The sequence below is a fragment of the Callithrix jacchus genome, chromosome 11, assembly GCF_049354715.1.
Source record: "Callithrix jacchus isolate 240 chromosome 11, calJac240_pri, whole genome shotgun sequence".
Classification (NCBI taxonomy): Eukaryota; Metazoa; Chordata; class Mammalia; order Primates; family Cebidae; genus Callithrix; species Callithrix jacchus.
The window spans coordinates 30895059-30916977 of NC_133512.1; the positions used below are offsets into that span (position 1 = coordinate 30895059).

Genomic DNA, 21919 nt, shown 5'->3' on the forward strand with positions numbered 1-21919 from the left:
ACCATTTTTGGTGAGGAGGGACCCAGTCGTCTGTGGAGCTGAGGCCCTTCCTCTGCACGCAGGGTTCCGAGCTCCGGTGAAGTGGGAGGGGGAGGGAAGATTGTGGAGCTGGCTTTGGCCGCCTTGTGCACCGGCAGCTGCCGCCATGGCCAGAGGTGAGCTGGCACAGGCGCCAGCTAGTGGGGGCTCCCCAAGCTGTGTTTTCGTTTTTCTGGGTCTGGCTGGAAAACCAAAGAGGCTCAAAGCATCGGCTGAGCAGGGCAGAGGCAGAGAAGAAGAGTCGGTTAACACGGCTCCCAAAACCCCACCAAGGCAGCAAAACATTCTGGGCAGCCAAACAGAGTCAGAGCCGAGAATTTTAAAAAGAGAGAGAAAATTAAGAGTGAGGGTATGTGGGCAGTGGGCCTTATGCAGCCACCTGGGTCTCCATGCTTGCATGGCAGTTCTCATGCTGGCTAGACTGCAACTTTCAACTTGACCTTGGCCTCCAGCCGTGTCTGACCCGCATGTAAAACCTCCTTCAAGTCCCCAGGAACTGGGGCCTCGAACCCTACCCTGTGTCTTTGTCACTGTGAGTTTTACAATGCACTTGGAGGGAGGAAGGGGGGGTAAGTGAAAGGGCCAGAAAGTAACAGAAAAATCAAGTCCCTACAGAGGCTAGTTCCTGAGTCTGCAAATGGCCAGTCAGGGAGAAGGTAAACTGGGGGCAAATCAATATTTACCCAGAACTGCTAGAAAGTCAAGAAGGAAAGGGCACACTGGGGTGGGGGTGGGGGGTTGGCTGGTGGGGGGTCATAGAAGGTTTTATTGGGCGACACTTACATTGGTCAGGACAAACCCAGGATCAGGACAGATAAAAGCCCAAGCCCAGTCACATTGGTCTGGACCCTGCAGGAAGCCCAGGGGCCTTAGAGAGCAGATGGTGGGGTGGGGAGGGGGGTGGTATGCATGCTGCTCTGAGTTTAGGGCTGAGTTTGCAAGCTAGGAGCAGAGGACAGGTCCAAGTCTGGCCTCTCACCAGTCTGCCTGGGGTGGAAAAGAATCCAGCACTCTCCCCAGCTCTATTCCGTTAATGTGCCCACTTTCACTTTGAAGCTTGTTCCCCTTCTAAGCATCTGACTAGCTCACAGTAGTGAATCAGGAAGTGGAAGTATAGGCTCCTAAAGCAGCAGGACCCCCAGAACCCCTCACCAAAACATGGCAACTGCAAGAGGGGTCACTGCTTGGTTCTTCCAGCACCAACACCCTACCATGCTCCCAAGAGAAGGTTGCATTTCCCAGGCACAGAGGAAAGGCTTCTTGGGCAAAGAAGGACTAGGCAACCACTGCAGGCTGGAGATCCTACTTTAGGGGAAGGCAGGAAGTGGCTCCAAAGAGCCCCCTTTTCTTGTCCCCAGATAGAATGAAATAGTAGCTTCCCAGGTGCCGGGAGAGTCAAGTCCGGTCCACAAAGAAGCTGGAGGCGTTAGGGCCCAGAAGGAGGGGGGGGGGGGCTTGAGTCCCAGCCGGAAGCACAGCTGGGGCTTGTTCCTCTTAAGCCCCTTCCAGAACAAGCTAGCCAGACTGGCGAGGCACGAGCAAGGATGAATGGTGCCCACGGATCGCTCGCTCTATCTCAAAGTCTCTGGAGGAGGAAACGTTGTAACCGGCTCAGAGCAAGGAACAGGCTGTATACCTAAGTGTGTGAATGTGATTGAGTATGTCAGTGAACACTGTGTGTGTGTGTGCGCGCGCGCGCGTACGTGTGTGTGTGTGTGTGTGTGTGTGTGATGAGTCGTTCTGAGCCTACGAATCTAAATGCAAACATGTGAAACTGCTTACTAACAGTGTGGACAGGGAAGGGATGGCAGCTCCTAAATGCAGTCCAAGCCTCCAGTGGAATGTCCGGGGACCCATGAACCAGGCATATCCTCTGGAATCGACAAGCAGCAAACACCCTTCCACTGTTTCCCTGTAAAGAGCAAAATCGGGACTCCATCGAAGCCGAAAGCGTAGAGTCCGTCCTAGGGTCTCACTGCAGAAATACGCGCCGGTTCCTGGAAAGAAAACAGCCTCATAGGCCCCAAGAAACACCCATTCTGAGCTAGGCTTGTCCGGTCCTCCCCACTCTCCCATCCCTGACCGCCGGCAGTATTACCTGACCTGTCCCCACCGCTCCAGGTCGCAACCCAACCGCGCGCCCACTTCCCCTCCCCGCCTGGTTTTGCGGGTCTGAGCCCCACCAGGATAAAGGAAGGGAAAGGGGGGCGGAGATGGGGCTGCCCTTCCCTCCCTGCCCCACCCGCACGTTCCCCCGCCTTTCCCCTGGGTGAATGGTGCGCGACCGCGCGGCTGGCGCTGGGGACGGCGCCGGCCGCGGCCGGGACGGCGGGTGCACCGCGCAGAGCTGGAGTAGGAGCCGCCCGCTTTGCATACGCCTGGGCGGAGCGGGGGGTGGGGCCGGGCCAATGGGCGGCCGCCTGGCGCGACCCCGCGGGGCGCGATCCGCCCCCCTCGCTCGGGCCCCGGCCCCGCGCCGCGCGCTCTTCACTTCTTGGGGGCTTTTTAAAACAGCGCCACTGGGGTCTTCTCCATGCGGCTCGGGCTATGACAGCCTCCGTGCTCCTCCACCCCCGCTGGATCGAGCCCACCGTCATGTTTCTCTACGACAACGGCGGCGGCCTGGTGGCCGACGAGCTCAACAAGAACATGGAAGGGGCGGCGGCTGCAGCAGCAGCCGCGGCAGCCGCTGCAGCGGCTGGGGCCGGGGGCGGGGGCTTCCCCCACCCGGCGGCGGCGGCAGCAGGGGGCAACTTCTCGATGGCGGCGGCGGCCGCGGCGGCGGCGGCGGCCGCGGCCAACCAATGCCGCAACCTGATGGCGCACCCGGCGCCCTTGGCGCCAGGAGCCGCGTCCGCCTACAGCAGCGCGCCGGGGGAGGCGCCCCCGTCCGCCGCTGCCGCCGCCGCCGCCGCCGCCGCCGCTGCCGCCGCCGCCGCGTCGTCCTCCGGAGGGCCTGGCCCGGCGGGCCCGGCAGGCGCAGAGGCCGCTAAGCAATGCAGCCCCTGCTCAGCAGCGGCGCAGAGCTCGTCGGGGCCCGCGGCACTACCCTATGGCTATTTCGGCAGCGGCTACTACCCGTGCGCCCGCATGGGCCCGCACCCCAACGCTATCAAGTCGTGCGCGCAGCCCGCCTCGGCCGCCGCCGCTGCCTTCGCGGACAAGTACATGGATACCGCCGGCCCAGCGGCCGAGGAGTTCAGCTCCCGCGCTAAGGAGTTCGCCTTCTACCACCAGGGCTACGCAGCCGGGCCTTACCACCATCATCAGCCCATGCCTGGCTACCTGGATATGCCCGTGGTGCCGGGTCTCGGTGGCCCCGGCGAGTCGCGCCACGAGCCCCTGGGTCTTCCCATGGAAAGCTACCAGCCCTGGGCGCTGCCCAACGGCTGGAACGGCCAAATGTATTGCCCCAAAGAGCAGGCGCAGCCTCCCCACCTCTGGAAGTCCACTCTGCCCGGTAAATGGCGCCCTATTCCCAGCTCTGGTCTTCCCAGCTCTGCTCCAGCTTCTCCGCTCGCACGCAGACGATGCCGGGTGCCCTTCTGTTCTCTTCCTGGTCTGCCCTAGAGGCTCTGCACCCCTGGGAGTCCGAGCATGACTGGCTGGGGCTGCCTGTGCTGGCTTGAGTTGAGCTGGCCCCTGGCCCTCCCTGGGTGAGGGGTGGCTGGGAAAGAACTTGTGGGGACCCAGGCTAGCTTCCCTCTCCTTCTGCGCCCCGCCCTTCACAGCCCCTGACACCAATTTAAAGATGAGAAATTGACCAGAAAACAGCTCCCCAAATTGTCCCTCTCTATTCATTCTCTCAAAAATGGCTTCAGTGTAGAAGCTTCGAGTATTGGGACGGGCACCCAGGAAGGAAACAGGCATAGAAGTGCTGTACCTTAAGCCTGGCGCTAAGGTGTGGGCCGCTGGACCAAACTCTCTCTCGAGGCTGCCTACGCGCTGCTACCGCAGGATGGCCGGGTTGGGGAAGTCACTGGAGCCCTGGGCGATTTCATTTTATTTCAGAACTATCCACCTTTCCCACTGACCCTCTAGGCTTTGGCAGAAGGCCGGATTGTATAGCGCGTGGCAAAGAGCAGCCGGGCGCTGCAAGGCGGGTGGCTCAGTTCGAGCTGTAGCCTATGGCTTGGCTGAGGTCTGATCCTGTGTAACTTGCCTTCTCTCTTATCTTCTAGACGTGGTCTCCCATCCCTCGGATGCCAGCTCCTATAGGAGGGGGAGAAAGAAGCGCGTGCCTTACACCAAGGTGCAGTTAAAAGAACTTGAACGGGAATACGCCACGAACAAATTCATTACTAAGGACAAACGGAGGCGGATATCAGCCACGACGAACCTCTCTGAACGGCAGGTCACAATTTGGTTCCAGAACAGAAGGGTTAAAGAGAAAAAAGTCATCAACAAACTGAAAACCACTAGTTAATGGATTAAAAATGGAGCAAGAAGGCAACTTGAAGAAACGCTTCAGAACTCGTTGCTTTGCCCAGATAATGATAATGATATTTAATAATAATTGAAGAATGGGAAAGAGAAAGAGACAGACACTGGCATTTTGCTCTCCTGAAGGAGATATCTTTCTCTTTAATGGATTCTACAACTGTTTTAAAACGTTAAGAAAGGTAAAGCCTGCCGGTTCTTCCGCCAACCCCACCAGCCCAGCCCGTTAAATGTCAAACGTCAAACCCCCAAATAAGCAATTTCAGATAAGTTACGCAGTGACTGAAATCTTGTAAGTATTTATGTGATCGTTATATTTTAGGGCACTGCGTTAGATGGTAATAATCTGGAAGCTGGTTACAAAATCAAGAGCCATTGTAAACATCTGCTTGTCCGTCTTAGGTCGCCATTCCCTTTGCATGTTAAGTGCCTGCTCAGGTAAATCTTAGTGAGGTTCCTACCGTTGTTGTATGTTCTGCAAAACATTTTATGTATAGGTTTAGAGGGAAAATGAGAAGGTACTGAAATAATGATTTTGGACTATTTGCTATGAAGAGAGAAAGGGAGAGAAAGCTCTTCTGAGGATCATTTGTCTTGGTAGCATAGTAAAACCGACGAGCTGAACCTTTCAGGCTACGAACCGGGTTGCTAATATCCTTTTAAGAATAATTTTTCATTGCTTATAACAAGTATATTTTCTGGCATTTGGATTATATGTACTGCCCCAATATCAGTTATTTTCCAAAGGATTTGGTATCTTTTTAAAAATGTTTAAATCATCAGATGATCTGCAGAATTCACTTTATGTGAAATCTTCAGGGAGTTTCCGTCCCAACATGATGAACTTTGGTTTCAACACAATTCCTTTCTTCATTTAAATTGGCATTTCTCAATATTTGCTAAACATTAACGGGAGAAGTAATTTTCCTTTTTAAGAAAACTCAGAATGAAAATTAATTTTTCTGAAACATTTAGGTGTCTACATTCTATATTTTGAACTATTAAGAGAGTAGTATTTTTCCTTGTTTATTGAGTTATCAGATTGCATTAGAAAGATTAGTAATTCATCTTCATAGCACATTTTTAATCAAGCAGTTATTTCAACCAGCACATTCGTTTTGTTCATATTCACTATAGAATGATATCTTGTAAATAAAGACATTCAGCACACTGAGAAAATGTATTTCTGCACCTGCTTTTTAAATGTTTCTACTAAAAAAGAAAAAAAAGTAGACCTGTAGATAGTGATATAGTGGTATTACTTCTGATAATAAAATAGTCACTGCCAATAAAATCTGAAGAAAATACTCTTTACTTTTCTATGCTAAATGTGCACTGCACAGAAAGAAAAGGAGCAGGTTTGTCTTACATAAACCAAGGACCATTCTTTATTATTCAGTGCTTTTTTTGCTACTAAATTTTTAAGAGGGAGAAACTCCTCATAGCCAAAATCCTTAAAAATGGTAAGTGCTTCAAGGAGATAAAAGTGTCAGGTATTCTGAAAGGGAGAAAAAAGAAAGGAGGAAGAGAGAGTATGAATTCCCAGGCTCCCTGTGGAAAATGAAAACCAGTTGTTTTGTATCAGCAATGCCTAGGCTGCTGTATTTTAAAAATCTGCTGTTGGGTCCACATGTGTCTGAGAGGGCAGGTTTTGATATTTGTTGAAATGACAAGACTACGAAAGGCCTTAAACCTTGACCTTGACGAAAAAAAAGACAATTTGTGACCTTGACTTTTGACAGCTCATGAATTGGCCTCAGCTGGATTAGTAGATCAAGGGCGCCACCTCGTGTTGACAAGCCTCCTTGTAATTCTTCAACCAAGGGAATCAAGAGCTCTTACCTCCTTGACTTTAGAGATTCAGTACTCGATTATTTGGCTCCAGATGGAGCAAATTTGAATATATGTAAATTATACATGTCCTTGTATATATGTAAATATATATCATATATGTGTACACATGTATACATTTGCATATTAGTGCTTGTGTGTGCTTGTATATATATTTGTAGAATCTGTACAGATATCGTATCATTAATTGCTGATGACCCAACATATTGTAATTTAAGGTGATTTCTAGAGTTGAGGTACAAAATGTACTTTACAAGATGAAGCCTTTCTCCTTTTCTCTAATGGCCAAGTTTGATTTATCTTCACAGTGGCTTGCTCTGCATCAGATTTCTGCAGATCTGCTTTAAAGCTGTACATATTTGTTATAGTTTAAGAGGTGTTCTTAAATCACCATTCTTTCCTGGTCCTCACCCTCCAAGGTGGTCTCTAACTCTAATTAGAGCTACTGGGGAGTCTTTAGAGCAAATTAAGATTCAGACACCTTGCTAACTCTAGAAGTCTAGAGTTACATTTCAGAAATTCAAAGAAACCCACCTCTTGAGAGGTCAGTAAAAAGGACTTAATAAATATCCATATCTACAAAATGACCACAGGATTGGATACAGAACATGAGTTATCCTGGATAACTCAGAGCTGAGTACTGCTCCAGGGTGGTGTGCAATCTTATATTGATGCTTGTGAATCTGCCATTTGATTTGTGGGAGAAATAAATATGTTTAATATTAGCAACTTACATCAAAACTGTAATAACAATATTATTATATCTACTGTTGACCTCTAACAACAATCAGGTGCTGTTTTCAGAGTCATAAAGAATACATATGTATGTTTATATATTTAATACACACATAGGATAATGTGTTTCTGTCAAATCCATGCTATGTGCATATGTATTAAAACATTGGTGGAGTCAGTAGCCATGGGATGCAGAATTGTGTGATGCAGGTTAATTTTATCTCTATATTAGAGGAAAGTAATAGCGAATGGAAGAACCAGATTCATCATTTTATGGAAAATAATATTGATTGGTTACAAAACTGGCTGCCGGAAACCTCTCCAACCTCACCTGAGGACTCACAGCTTCTTTATAGATGAGAATTATGGAAAGAGTCTTCAAAGCTGCCTCAAAAACAGGCTGGTGTTGAAACACACATATTGAAAGGTCCTGAGAAATTCAGTTATATTTTGCTGCCCTGAGGATTTTCACTCCACTTGTGGAAACAAATGAAAATGTTGCTTCAGACCCGCCTCTCCACCTCTTGTTCCAAACAGTACTCCATTTCCAAATGAGCTGCCATCAAGCCAAAATACCAACCTTCTCCCAAAATGTTTAAAGTGGTGGAAAATCCCCTCAAAGCTGAATCAAACTGTGTGTTTAAGAACAGCTCCAAAGGGGGGTCTTCTGTTGATGGGGGATATTTTTCTTTAGATGTAAGAAATATTCTGAGCCTCGAGCCTAGGAAGGAGGCCAACAGCAGCTCTGCAGCCGGAATACTGCCCCTTTCGAAAGCCATCTTCACTACAGGAACCCTGGGTAAAGTAGTAGCCTTCTTTTTTTCTCTCTCTAGTTTTTGAAACTGTAATGACAGAAGATATTTCAGGGTTGTTGTGGGTTTTTTCCCCCCGGTTCTAAAATGGTCATTGATAGTGTCGATCTTACCCTAATTCCTCCTATTTAAAATTTCTGTGGATCTATCAGATAACCTGAGGTGAGCATGGATTATTTATGATGGTTATTTTAATGCACAAGTAGCAATCAGTCTAAAACCTTTCAAAAAAAAAAAAAAGACATCCAAGGGGAGACCAGCCACATCTTGAAAATTAGGAATAATAGTGTCAGCCACTGATCCATGGATAATGTTGAAAACCTGATTAAAGTTTTTTTTTTCTAAAAAGAAAACTCTTCCTGAATAAAAAATAATAAATATGGGACTTAAAAAAAAAAAACCCTACTTTTTTCTATCTGCTCTCAGTACTGTCTTATTTAGTTAGTTATTTTAAATGGATGATTGTTAAATGTCACTGTGCATTTTACTACTAATTGTGACTGATGCAGAGCTGAAGCCACCTATTCAAATTGTGGATTTAAAAAAAAATTAACAGAAAAGGAAAGAAAAAAATTAAAACCTAGTTGAAATATTTTCTTAAAAATTCATTAGGCAGTGAAATTCAGCTGCAGATGAAACATCCGAAATCTGTGTGTGGAGAGTTGACACAGATTTCACTTTGTAATAGATGTGAGTGCATATTGCACTCTGCTGCATGTGTTTGGAGGGCTTGGAGAAGATGCGGTGTCTAGCATCTTCTGCGAATTCCCGAGTTCAGGAGCAGAGACAGAGGTTGCCCCAGACTGCTAATCCCCAGACCCAGTGGGTTCAGAGGCGCCCTCCTGGATTTGCGGACCTCTCGGGAGGAGACGCTAGGGGCTTGCTGATTTATGCGCATTCCTTTAAACTTGATCGAATGCGTGTCAGCCGACCAGGACCTGGAGAATCAGAGAAATGTGCAGCGAGTTGCTCACATCCCATTTCTCATAAGCAAAGATGTAGTGTTATCCAAAAGGCAGAGGAAGATTTATGCCTAGGTTTTAGGACAGGCACGCTAATTAAGTTTTCATCTGCTAGGCCGCCGGGTAAATAACAGCTGGCCTCATTCTTTATGAAAATGCCCACTCAATCCTCGCACATCTACGTATTTCTGATGAATGCCTGAGAGGTGCTTGCTATTTTTAATTTTATTTTAAAGGGAAGAAAAAAAAAGACATTGGCGCAGAAAAATTCCTCCGTAAAAGCAGCCAAGGCCTTGCCACAGTTGATTTCATTTCTGCCCGGCTCTCATGGCACTGAAGAGCCGGATCCACAGGGCACAAATAATTACAACGGGTCTCAGAGATTTCCAAACCTCTGCGGGAGGTTGTGCGGAGACATAGGGACTCCCCCAGGTACTGGGGTGTGAACTCCGAGAGCCACCCGATGTCGCACTCCTCGGGAACACAGGCGCGGCCCCAAACCCTCCACGCTTCTACAAGAACCCCCTACTCAAAATGGAGGCTTAGGCCAGTGGAGAGCCGGCCTCCCTTGGACGGCACGCGGGCTGGTCCGGGCTGCGGCAGGACTGCGGGCGGAGGTCCCGGCGCGGAACAGCGAGGACCCGGACTGTGCGGGTGAGTGGCCCCGCAGCTGAAGACTGACGAAGGCCGCATTGGCCTTCGCGGGGCTCCCGGGGCGCGACTGGATCAGGACGAGCCGATTCCAGGGAATGTATGGTGCGGGTGCCCCCTTCCCCTCCCTGCCCCGCCCTCCAAGGAGGATAATCGGGTAATCTCTCCCGGTCTGAATTCTTGGCAGTGTAGAAGGTGGTTTGCAACGGGAAATAAAACTTGACAGGAGCATTTTCTCTAAAAGGGGTTTTGAGAAGACCTGAAAAGAAACCATGTTTTTCTCTACCAAAGACTTCCGCTTTCTGAGCCCGGAACCGAGGGGTGGGAGCGACCCGAGGGTGCGGAGAGCAAGCCGGGCACGCGGGGCCACGCTGTGCACCCAGCAGTGGCCGCAGAGTCCACCCGGGAAGGAGGCAGCTCCGGGCCCCGCTGTGCCCCGCGCCTCTGTCACGCTCAGCTCCGCTGGGGTGTAGGCCCCGGCGCCGCCCGCAGCCCGAGGTCGGGACCCGGTGTACGGGACGTTGGCACCCTGAGTAGTACCCGGTAGGTCCCGGTTGGCACCCTGAGTAGTACCCAGGCGCTGGCTGAGGGCGGCTGAGGTTAGGCGAGAGAAGAGGGCTCTGAAAAGGGCCTTAAGGAGCCTGGTGTAAGCTCAGCCTCTGGCCTGGGGAATAGGCGACAGCAGCTCGCAAGAAGGGTGGTGAGAGCAGGCTGGGGGCTTTGTTTCCCGCCGCAGGTCTGCGGACACTGCACAAAATGGAGGGGGAAAGAGGGTGAGCGCGCAGCAGGCGTGGGTCGAGCGGGCTGCTATTGGGTGGAAGAGTGGGGGGGGGGGAGAGAGAGCAGCGTCCCCCTCCCCGAGGCTCAACGAGCGCCCTCCTCTCACGCCTTAAAGGTCAAGTCCTCCGCGCCACGGCCGGGCCGCTTCCACGGTCAGGGCCGGTCGCCGCTGCGGCCTCAAGAAGGCACAGGACGCACAGTTGGCTGGGCCGTCATTCCAGCGGCGAGCGGGTTTTGGTAGCCTGGGCTCGTGCCCTGGAGGCAGAGGTTCTTTCTTGAATTGCAACTCTCCCATCCCCAGACGTGTTGGAAAGGAGTCCCCGCAGCCACGGGTGGCCCAGGCTGTGTCCCCGTTCCAGAAGAGCGGGGTTTGCCCCAGTCCGGCAGACTTCGGAGCCCGCTAAGGCCTAGCGAGGGCGAGAGGGAATGCCTGCAAGCCCAGGGGAGAGGACGTGGCTGGATCGGAGTTCTGGGTCCTGGTAGGAACATGGGGCCCAGCAGGGCTGGCCTGGCGGGGAAGATGATAATGGAGCCAAGACCCTGCTAGAAAGCCTCTCCTGAGGTCCCTGAGTCCAGGCCCTCCCTCAGTGCGTGGCAGGCCTTTGGTGAGACCCTTGATGCTCTTCTCCCGCCTAAAATCTGCACTGAGATGTGAGGCACACCCTTGTAAGGTAAAAGCCCCTGACCCCCAGTCCCCAAGAATCCCTCACTGGGCTCTTGCAAGGGAGAGAGCCCCTAACCTCCTGCGCATAGCCTACCTGCAGCAGGTTAGAGCATCAGGCGGTGCGGTAAACAGCTTAAGCCTGATCGGCCGCTGAGCCTCTCTCTCCAGGTGAACCAAAGAGAACCTGCAAAGGGTTTCTTTTCATGGAAGCCAAAATCTGTGTTGTACCTCTAGGGTTGCATGGAAGGGCTGGGCTATGGGGGCATATATAGCAGAAACAGTTGTCTGTGAATGGGTCCCATCGCAGAACTGCCTGGCAGGATGAGTAGGGGAAGAGGGCTGGATGGGGTGGTGGCTCTTCTCAAGCCTGGAATTGAGCCACCACAGGCACTGAGTGGAAATAGGAAGCAGTTGGAGCTTGGTGGCTTGGGGGCTTCCTGTGAGCTACAGCTGTGGGGACCCAGACCCTAGGACCAGAGCCAATCTTCGTGATGGGTCACCCCCTTTTGTCTTCTTTATCGCAGACACACTCTGCTGGGGAAACCCGTTTTGGCCGAAGTTGCAGGGGGAACGGAAGGGAGACAACGAGAACTAGGCCTTCACCCTTCAAAGTCTCCCCTACTCCATTTGTTTCCACTCTGTAGGAAAAAAAAAAAAAAAGTCTAACAAAAAATAAAAATAGTTATTAAAGGAAGTAATCTTCTCTTCTTCCTTCAGTTTGAGATTCACTAAAGTAAATGATAACCAGATTGCTTGGGTACTTGAGACCCTCAGCTGAGCCCTGTGCCCCACTCTGTAGTGGCCAGGAGAAGGGTATGGACCTTTTCAGATATTTGGGGTCTTTGGAGGATGACTGAACTTGCCAATCAGACCAAGAAGAATTATGAGGTCAATTTCAGGGCATTACCTGTTTGTGAGCTTTAGGGAAGTGAAAGGGAGCTTGGGGGAGGGTGGGGTGTCTCGACAAAGAGACAAATTAACCCCTGCCTCTACCTGGTAGTGATAGAGGTGATCTGATTTTTAATCGAAGCTTCAGTGCTGCCTCTGGGCAGCTCCTGGAAAATGTGATGGATTGACAATGATCTGGCAATAAGCCATGCCCTGAGAATAAATACTGGGCCTTCCCAGACAACTCACCTCCCCAGCTCACCATGGAAGAGAGATGTGCCACCAGGAACCCTTCGATTTGAAAAGAGATATTCCTGAAATGGAGGAGAAGAGCTCCGTTGCCATTTCTAACCAGGGCTTCCGGGCCAGTTCTTGCACCTGTGTGCAATATGGTCAGCAGGGTTGAAACACTCTTCTGTGTAGCTTTCTAGAAACAGTGTGACATTTGTGGACAGAGGAAAGTAAGGGCTCAGGCAAGCAGGAGGAAGCAAAATATTAATGGTGCCCTAAACAATCCACAAAAAGAGAAACTTAACTGTAGCCATCGAGGAGTGAGATTCGGTCTGTCAAGTGGGTCCTGACCCTTCCCAGGCCTATCCCATCTGGGTTGCTCAGCCTAGAAAAGTAGGAGCTGGGTCCACAGAAAAGGAGGAAGTGTTGGGGAAGGAAGGAGGGTAGAGAAGGGAGAGTAGAGGGAGGGAGATAAGCCGGACTTGCTGGGGCCTTGGGGTGGAGTATTCCAAAGAAGGGAGGTGGGAAACTCAGTTCAGGCTCTGGTGGAGGGAGGCCCAAAGTAGGGGGAGAGTCAGGGACCTAACAGCCCTCTTTCTCTGTGCCTGAGTATTGGGTGCCCCCCAGTGGCACCTCAGCCCTTGCTCAGTCTAGCAGAGACATCAAAAGAGGTAGGGAAGAGGTGGGAGGTCCCAGCAGGTGAGACTGGCTGGAAGAAGGCAGGGCAGGATTAGGAACTGTCAGGGGTACAGAACCCCCCCTGGGAAGGACCGTGGTGACTGAGGGCAACTTGGTATTGACATTGAGACTGGACAAATGTTGGGCATTCAAAGGGCTGCATGTGCAAACACTGGGGACTTCAAATTCTCAGATTTCTGGGACAAGGAACAGCTGCTGCCTCCCAAGCCAGCCCCAAGGAGAGAAGAGGGTAGTCCAGTAGCTTTGCCAGTTGGAGCTGGGAAGCCTGGAGTGTGGAGGTGCTCCCCACCACCCAGCTCTATCCTCTCTTGGAGTGAGAGGGTGTTAAGCTGCCTGTCAAGTGACGATCCTTGCAGCTCAAGTCCCTTGAATGACTGCTGGAAACGCCCCCAGCACAACAGCGGTGACAAGGCTTCACATTGCTGGGTGCACACCGACCGCCCCGAGGCAAAGCCGCCTGGGCACTCTCCGACTGCGCCTAACCGCTGCCTCCCGGACCCCTCCGGCTGCAAGAAGAAGCAGAGGTGGCAGAGGCGCCTGGACACACTTTATTCCGATATTCCGCCTGCGAAGGCAGTGGAGCGAAGCGTAAGCCTCAGGGATGGTGGTCCTCAGCGAGGAGGATCCCGGAGGTGCTGTGCAAGCCCCCGCCCTGCCCAACCTTTGGGGCCAACACAGACGAAGCCTCGGAAGGGCTTTGCCTGTTTTGCTGACCAGATCTCCTTGTTAGCCATTTCCGCCTGACAAGTCTGGCGCGGGCGTCGGCCTTCTCCTCACCGGGTGGCCACCTCCAAATGCCGCGCGGGGAGCGATGGGGCCAGGCCCCGCGGAGGGCTGCCTGGACCTTGAAGTTTGGAAAAACAAGAAGAGACTGAACCGGCTCCCTCCCTTCTCTGCAGACACACACGCAACGTCAGGCCGCCGCCACTTCCTGCCTTTGTTTTTCTTGCTCCAAACATTTTTGGCCTCTTGCATTAGCCGCGGTGGGGCTCTGGGTTGACGATAAAAGGAAATCCACGCTAAAGACAGTTTTCTGGAGATGGCCCGCGCTGTGGAGCTCCTGAGAAAGAACAGCTCCTGGGAAGCCAGTCGCCAGGGCCAATGTCACAGCCTTACCCGCCCCGGCCTCTTCAAGAAATGGAACTCGGACTTGGCCTTCCGGGGCGGCCTTAGCTCCAGTCGAGTCTTTCCCAGAGCCGGGTGGGCTAAGCTTGGCTCTTGGACCTCCTGCGAAGCGGAGCAGTCAATCATAGGCTCAGAGCAAAGTCAAAACCAAGGACTCGAAGGTCTGCCTCCCCTTCTTCCCCCAGAATTGGTCTGATCCTCAGAGCTGCGCCCACCCCTCACTCCAGCCGCCTGCCTGGCGAAACCTTCACATTCACACCGCCAGCATATTCCGCACACGAGGGCAGGAGCGGGCAAAGCTGGGACATTGCGCAGCCTTGGGGACCTGAGTACCCTTCTATCCCTGCTGCTCAACTAAAAGCATTCCGCCGCTCCAGGCTTTTTCCCTTCTGCTGATATCAAAAGGCTTTTCCCTGATCCGTCTTCACCGCATCGCCCCCGCACACCCCTTCCAGTCTGCAAGTCCCTGCGGGCACCTCGCTTCGGTGCAGACTGCCGAATTGCCCTGCCAGCCGATCCCGGTGCGCCTTTCTCAGCCCTAGTCTTTCTTCCGGAATTCGCCTTTGTCTCCTGCGGACACCCATGGGATCCAGCCTTGCCAGCACCTTCTCGGTTTGGCCCTCGAGGAGGATATAGGAGGCAATGGTTATGCGGAACAGCGCGCATCCCCATACCGACCTCTCTGCGGGGACCGCTGTCCCTGGCACCAGCGGAAAACCGATCTAATTAAGAGAGGGGCTGCGTGCCGCTGGGGGAGGTGGCCTGGCGTCCCCCGCTGGCGGGCCACCACAGCCCCGTCTGCTCAGGCACAAGCTGAAGTTGACTGCCAAAACTGCTATAAAACCGCAGGTCTGTCTAGAACAGTTTTCGGTTTTCCTAGACGCCCCCGGGTTCAATTATGGTCTTAAAAGCCCTAATACAAGTGCAAGAATTAGTTTGCCTTCACCCAGGGGCGGGGCGAGCCCCGCAGTGGTGGCGCCTTTGTTATGGCAAAGTCACTGAAACCCCTCATGCATTCCTTTTGTTCGAAGGTAGGGGTGGCGAGGACTGGGTGGGCTACAGGGAGAGAGTTTGGGATAGCCAAAATCAAGCCAGGGCACAGCTCGAATACCGCTGTTTGAAACCTCTCTTCTGCCTTTTATATTCTGTCTCTAAAAAAGAAATGCTGTGGAGAAACAAATATTTTGCCTTGTTGGTCACTGCTGGAAATAGAGTTTTTTCACTGCAGGGCAATTCTGTAAATGTGCTTCCCAGCTTTAGGAGGTCTGAAGCTACTCTTCTCCAATAACCTTTCTTCCCACTGGACCTTCACACTCACAGCACTTCTGCCCTCTGGACAAGCCACAGTGGACAAATATGTCAAGCTGAAGATGCACAAATAATTTCAATTTTAGTTCTCAGGGATTCAAGGGACATGAAAGTTCTTGTAGCAAATCTTGAATAAAGAGTTCATTAAACCTATGTGTCCAAGTAGCTTGATTTGTGATGAGCAATGCTTGTAAAGGGTGGGGGGAGTGGAGAGCCACATAAACATTAATGCTAATAAATTAGTTTACTTGACTACAGAGTAATTACTCCATATTATTGATATTTACAGCAGGTATTCAAATGCAATGGTAGGCCATTATTTGGGGAAAATACATAATGAAAATATTTCTTTTCCAGTGCAATACATGATTAGATTTGTTATTGAGTCAGTTACAGTCAGCTCAGCAATAAATAAATAAATCGATGTTGACACTTAAATGCCAAAGATCTTAGAGTTTATACTCTAAATCTCCCCAAGATATGTAAATACTTTTAGCTATTTCCTGGAGAGGGAAAATGAAAAGGTTATCTTTTTCATTTTTTCATTTTTCTTCGGTAACACCCCAGCTCCTTCCAAGAAGAGAGTTGTTGGGAGGACTCAGGTCTGGGTCCCTCTCAGCTCCTGGCCCTGCCTGGCTGCACTGTGTCCTCTCCCTTCTTTCGCTTCCTCCAAACTGCCCCTTCAATCCTGCAGGATGGGGAGCATATTTTGCCTTCTTAATTTATTTTTTCCTCTTCCCAAGAAAGCTAGACTCCTAGTAGTGCTATGGCCTCTCTCTACCCTTAGCAGAACCTAGCCTTTTCAAGGCATCCCTGTCTCCCCAGGTGCAGGGTTCGGGTAGCACCTCTCCTTTCTCTGGTATTGTATTCCTTCTGCGGAATAAGCAGTAGGAGAGGCACAGAGCTCTCTGAGTTTTTGCCCTGCACATCCTTTGCTTTCACTCTCACATATTGCAAGGAAGGCAAATAGGAGAGCAGGCAGGTTACCATTTTCTCAGCCACCTCTCTTTGGCTCTCAGCCCATCCTTTCCACCCCCATTCTCCCCACACCCCTGGAGCTCTACAAGCAGCCTGGTGGGCCCCCCACGAAGATGCAGCATACCCAGGAGAAGGCTCCTCGGATGTCAGCGTCTCTAAAGCAGCCCAAGGCTTGCTTCAATTGCATGGTTTCCCGAGTCCTCAGCTCCAGAAGACCAGGCAGACGGGTGGACCGGTGAGCAGCGGGGCAGCAGCCCCTGTGCCTCTATCTCTGCCAAGTCACTCGGAAGCGCGGCAGGCAGCGAGAAGAAGGGTGTTTGTCCAAGGACAGAAGGTGGGATGAGGAGGCAGGCAGGGAAGATGAAGGGGAGAAGTGGATCCCGGGTAAGACGAAGGCCCTTCCGGGCCCTGTGGATCAGTGACAAACAGCGGGGAGAAGCTGTTCTGGCTGTCGGCGGTTTAGGGACGGACGTCACTAAAGCGCTTCGGAAGTGACCATGAATGCGACCGTGTAATCAAGTCACCGTGCAAATCGGACAAGCCACGAGGCAGGCACATCCACGGCTTCAAACCCGGGCCCCGAAGGAGTTCCGGCTAGGGTCAGAGGCAGAGGTGCTTTCCAGAGCAAGTCTATGGGAGGGGGGCTGCGAAGAAGGGGGTGCAAATGCGAGCCTCCAGGAGAACAGACTCCTAGATCACAGGTCACACAGCGACGGGCTCCCACCTGGCTATCCCCAGCCCAGGGCATCCCTCACCCACCCGGGGAGCTGCGGGTTGGCGGGGGCAGAACAAGAGTTGAGTTCTCACCGCCCTCCGCACACTCGAGAACCAGGACCCTAAAATTGAGCACTAGCATGCTGCATGGGGGCGCACCCCAGCCTCTCCGCGCGCCGGGAGGCCCCCCAGCCAACATGAGTTACACCGGCGATTACGTGCTTTCGGTGAGAACACCGAGTGACGATCTGTTGCTTCCCCTGAGGTGGCTACAAAGAAAGGAAGCCGGGAGGGAGGGGAGGGGAGAAAAAAAAAAGGAAAGGGGGGAGGAAAAAGGCCCGGACTAGCTCGCAGCTTGTCAATTTCAACATCGGGTCACATGACCAGCACCTCCCTGCTAAGGATGGGGATAGATTTCCACGTCAGCTTACGTCTCCAAATTTCTACTTCACGGATCCGCTTCAAAGAGGCAGCTGCAGTGGAGAATCATGTTAAGCTCGGCTACTGCGGAGAGCCCAAGGTAGCCCAATGATGGATTTTGATGAGCGTGGTCCCTGCTCCTCTAACATGTATTTGCCAAGTTGTACTTACTACGTCTCGGGTCCAGATTTCTCCAGCCTCCCTTCTTTTCTGCCCCAGACCCCGTCTTCGCGCCCAATGACATACTCCTACTCCTCCAACCTGCCCCAGGTCCAACCCGTGCGCGAAGTGACCTTCAGAGAGTACGCCATTGAGCCCGCCACTAAATGGCACCCCCGCGGCAATCTGGCCCACTGCTACTCCGCGGAGGAGCTCGTGCACAGAGACTGCCTACAGGCGCCCAGCGCGGCCGGCGTGCCTGGCGACGTGCTGGCCAAGAGCTCGGCCAACGTCTACCACCACCCCACCCCCGCCGTCTCGTCCAATTTCTATAGCACCGTGGGGAGGAACGGTGTCCTGCCACAGGCTTTCGACCAGTTTTTTGAGACGGCCTACGGCACCCCGGAAAACCTCGCCTCCTCCGACTACCCCGGGGACAAGAGCGCCGAGAAGGGGCCCCCAGCGGCCACGGCGACCTCCGCGGCTGCAGCAGCGGCGGCCACGGGCGCGCCGGCAACTTCAAGTTCGGACAGCGGCGGCGGCGGCTGCCGGGAGGCGGCGGCGGCGGCGGCGGCGGAGGAGAAAGAGCGGCGGCGGCGCCCCGAAAGCAGCAGCAGCCCTGAGTCGTCTTCCGGCCACACTGAGGACAAGGCCGGCGGCTCCAGTACGTATAAAGGCAGCGCCCTGCGCTTTATGAAAGGGGAGTTGGAAATCCAGCGCAGCACCGCTGTTAAATTTTTATATGCTGTTTTATAAGCATATAAGGTTTATGAAGGGCCTTTAGGTTTCCCCCAACAAAACTTTGTTATAAAAGGCGGGATCACGTGGCGAGTGCTGAAATTGGCCGTGAAATACCCACCGGCCAAGGCATGCCTGCAAAAAAAAAAAAAAAAAAAAAAAAAAAAAAAAAAAAACAACTCCCCTTTTCCCTTTTTTTCCCTTCTCAGCTCCCAAGCCCGGCAGCTCGACCCCGCTCGGGGCCAGCTCCGAGCTGGGGAGCCAGAGGTGGGCGCCTGTAAATTCCCCCTGCTAGGGCTCCGGGAGCCTTTGATAGCGAGGTAATCCGGTGATTTTTATAAAAGCCATGTGTTGCGCCAGGACTCCGGTCCCGGCCGGGATTCAAAGGCGTCGCTGTTTAACGACGGCGCTAGGAGCGCATTTAACAGATAAAGTAGCCCGCTTAGCTCCAGCAATATATTAAAAGAAACAAATTAACCCAAAGTTGGCCTTTTTGTCCAAAGGAAGCCATTTTCCTCTGGCGTGGTGGCAATTACGTGCCTCCTTCTGCCCAACTTCATGTTATTCACAATTGTTACTCAATCTGTCAAAAGCGATTATTATTTGGGGGGGGGGTCTTGTGGGTCTTTTTTTTTTTATAAGGGGGAGCAAGTAGAGCCTGCCCGCAGCTTTGGGAAGCCCCCTTTCCCTTCACCCTACCTAAAATAGCGCCGCTGCTCTGCCGCGTGCAGGGCGGCTGTGTGGCGGTGGTGCTCAGCGAAAGCCCAGGGTAGGGGGCTTCTGCCGCCACCTCCCACCTCAGGGGAGCCAGAAGGCTGGCCGAGGAGGCAGAAGCTGGTGGCCAGAACTTGGGCTGACAAAGACCCGGCAGCCGCCCCAGATGTTAACGACTGCTCAGTCTTGGCCGCAGCCGAGGAAGACTGGGACTGGAGCCGTCTTTACTGCCTTGAGAAGGGGCAGCCCAGGTGCTGGAAGGTGAAATGTCCGCAGGCGGCTGTTTGTTTAGTCTGGCCGGCGAGAGGCAGCCGGCAGCCCCCACTCTGCGGCTTTCAAAGAGGCTTAGGCAGCGCAGACTCGCCTGTTGCTATGCGAAGCCCTCCTTTCTGTTCTGGGGGCAGTGGGAGCAGCTTCCCCGGGGGGCTATCTCGGGAGCTGACTTTTATCTGTGGCTGAGCCTCCAACTGCGGCCGGTTCCAAGCCCGCAGTCCGAGCGATAAAAGCTGGGGCTCGGGGAGACGTTGATGAGGCTTGGGCTGGACCACCAATCCCTGTGGCAGCCATTCTCCTCAGCTGTCGTCTCTGGGGTGGATTGCAGCCCCCACACCTGGCTTACCCCCTGCTTTTCTACCTCCACAGGTGGTCAACGCACCCGCAAAAAGCGCTGCCCCTATACCAAGTACCAGATCAGAGAGCTGGAGCGGGAGTTCTTCTTCAGCGTCTATATCAACAAAGAGAAGCGCCTGCAACTGTCCCGCATGCTCAACCTCACTGACCGTCAAGTCAAAATCTGGTTTCAGAACAGGAGAATGAAGGAAAAAAAAATTAACAGAGACCGTTTACAGTACTACTCAGCGAATCCGCTCCTCTAAGGCTCCAGCGGCTGGAATTGGGTGGGGGGCTTCATACACAGGAGATAATATGCAGATTTTGCCCTTGACAAGGTCAAGCCACATGGTGACTTTTGAAAAAAAGGTGTGCAAGAGAGGGATGCATGGAGATAGCCCCACAGGAGGTGGCCTGGGACTCTCTTGGTTAAGATCTTGGTGGTTAAGATTTCTAATAATCATTGGATTCTGAGAGCTGTGCATCAGCTAGAATGACAGGTTTGGGACCCCTGGTGGTTCACTCTTGGAACCTGCAGAGCTGTGGGCTGGGTGTGGTCTCCACTCGGGACTGGGCACCCTGCCAGGTCCCCTGGAGGCTAACCCCTCCACATCCTCCCTCTAATGGGAGACTACCCACCTCCAGGACCCCCGAGTCAAAGAGCCGTGTGCTCTCCAAGCCCAGTTCAGCTTGGGGACAGGGGCAGGAGGAAGGGGTAGGATTGCTAGGTGCCCAGAATGAGGCTGCTTTCCAAAGCCAATGTGAACGGCGGCTGGACTTAGAGGTGGCTATGAGGTAGAAGAGGGCTGCAAAAACCTTGTGGGAGAAGAAATCTATGATTCCAGGTGGTGTTAGTGTCTTTCTACTCCTCCTAGCCACCCACCACACTGATCCAGGCTTGAGTTCCTAGCCACTGCCTCCTACAGCCCACCTGGTTTTCCTTTCTACCAAATGAGGGTCTTCGTTCCAGCCTGCCACTCAGGCCCAAAGCCTCGTCGCAGAGTGAACTGTTCCCTGAGGTGGGAGACACGGAAAAGCCAAGAGGCTGCGGCCAGACCACTGGCCCCTGAGATCTCCGCAGGAAATGGCTGTGGAGTGCGGCAGTTTGGCAAAGTCTCCACCACACTTAATGAAGCTTGGATTTGCTCAGTGTCTGGCTGCGGTGCAGCGGGCCTGGCCAGCCGGTCCCCAGCTTTGTCTAGGAGGGCCTTGAGTCCCCCGAAACACCGGGTTCCAGCACCACACTGCCCTCATTGGCTCCGGAACTGAGCTTGGAAGCTTCCGGTGACCCTCCAAGAGCCTGAGAGTGAGGTGGAATTATTTTAAAAGAAAAATGTTATATTATATATATATTTCCCTGAAGGAACCAAAGTGAATTTTAAAAGATGCAATGTAGAGGGGAAAAAGACGATGAATATTTAAAGGCTCTATCTGTTTACAGTGTTTCATAGTTAAACTCGCTCACTGCTAAGAATATTTGAATGTATGCTTCATACAGGGATGGTGTTCAGAAACTTGTAAATAAAGGAACCATAACCAATTTTGTTTTGTTTTGTTTTATTTTTTGCCATTAATTGATTTCCTTTGGGGTGTTGGAGCGGGTGGAAAAGGTGTTGAGAATGGTCTTTTTAATCTCTTGCAACATTTGGAAAGCATTAGGGAAATGCTCAGAGGCAACCGGCCTGCCCGGCCTGGGGACCTCATCTGGGAAAGCCAGGCACCCTCCCGTTGAATCTCCTTTGCCTCTCTATATTAAAAAATATCTGATAGCTCCATTTGTACTGGGAATGTTGGCCTGTCCTCAGTTCTGGTTCTTACCCACCATGTGTGTGGCAGCGTGTATACAGGCAACAGGGCACAAGGAAAATAAAGACGGTGGAAATTTGAGTATCCTGGTGTGACATTCCTCTCCCTGATCGCCTTTTACTGCCAAATGTCTGCCCCCCCCACCCCGAAACACACCCTACCTAACCCAGGGGCAAGTGGCCCCTGAGGGGTCCCTGAGGAGGTGAGAAGGTGACTGAGTCAGGAATTGGCTACAATAGGAGCCAGGCTTAGAAAGTCAAAGTGGTTGGCTAGGTCCTTGTAGGAAGCGAACACCTGGGGATGGGGTATCTCAGGGCCTGGAATATGGGACTTTATCCCCTCAGACTGACCTCAGCCCTGGAGAGGGCCTTGGGGCCTGAGGTGGCCAATGGGTCAGACTCCAGGCTGTCCTCACTCACCGCAGGACCGGTTGGCCTGCAGTGGGACCATCCAGGGCCCTGTGGAGGCTTCAGCAAGAGGAAGCCGGGTCTGAGTTCCAACGCAGAGCAGACTCCCAGGAGCCTCTAAGGGCGCTTTCTCCCTAGCTCCCAGTGGAGGCTGCTTTTTCCCTTTGGGAAAAAAAGGATTCCGGTTTC

General features: G+C 52.5%; 2 protein-coding genes and 2 long non-coding RNA genes across 4 annotated transcripts; 3 read left to right on the forward strand and 1 right to left on the reverse strand.

Moving 5' to 3' along the window:
- The first annotated feature begins 2535 nt into the window (after nt 1-2535).
- Nucleotides 2536-8265, forward strand: HOXA13 (homeobox A13). The gene is made up of 2 exons (XM_009002237.5): nt 2536-3499; nt 4221-8265. The coding sequence occupies exons 1-2, from the start codon at nt 2587-2589 to the stop codon at nt 4463-4465; spliced, it is 1158 nt and encodes a 385-aa protein (XP_009000485.2). The 5' UTR covers nt 2536-2586; the 3' UTR covers nt 4466-8265.
- A 2143-nt stretch (nt 8266-10408) lies between these two features.
- Nucleotides 10409-15329, forward strand: LOC144578344 (uncharacterized). Its single transcript, XR_013523908.1, has 2 exons — nt 10409-10941; nt 11459-15329. It is a non-coding gene; the product is annotated as an uncharacterized LOC144578344 (long non-coding RNA).
- On the reverse strand, nt 13225-17127 carry LOC103794760 (uncharacterized). Its single transcript, XR_001913129.3, has 2 exons — nt 16288-17127; nt 13225-13979 (listed from the first exon to the last, which is right to left on the reverse strand). It is a non-coding gene; the product is annotated as an uncharacterized LOC103794760 (long non-coding RNA).
- A 193-nt stretch (nt 17128-17320) lies between these two features.
- HOXA11 (homeobox A11) lies at nt 17321-21057 on the forward strand. Its single transcript, XM_003733569.6, has 2 exons — nt 17321-18120; nt 19551-21057. Exons 1-2 carry the CDS (start codon nt 17406-17408, stop codon nt 19781-19783), a joined length of 948 nt encoding a protein of 315 aa, XP_003733617.2. The 5' UTR covers nt 17321-17405; the 3' UTR covers nt 19784-21057.
- The last annotated feature ends 862 nt before the right edge of the window (nt 21058-21919 follow it).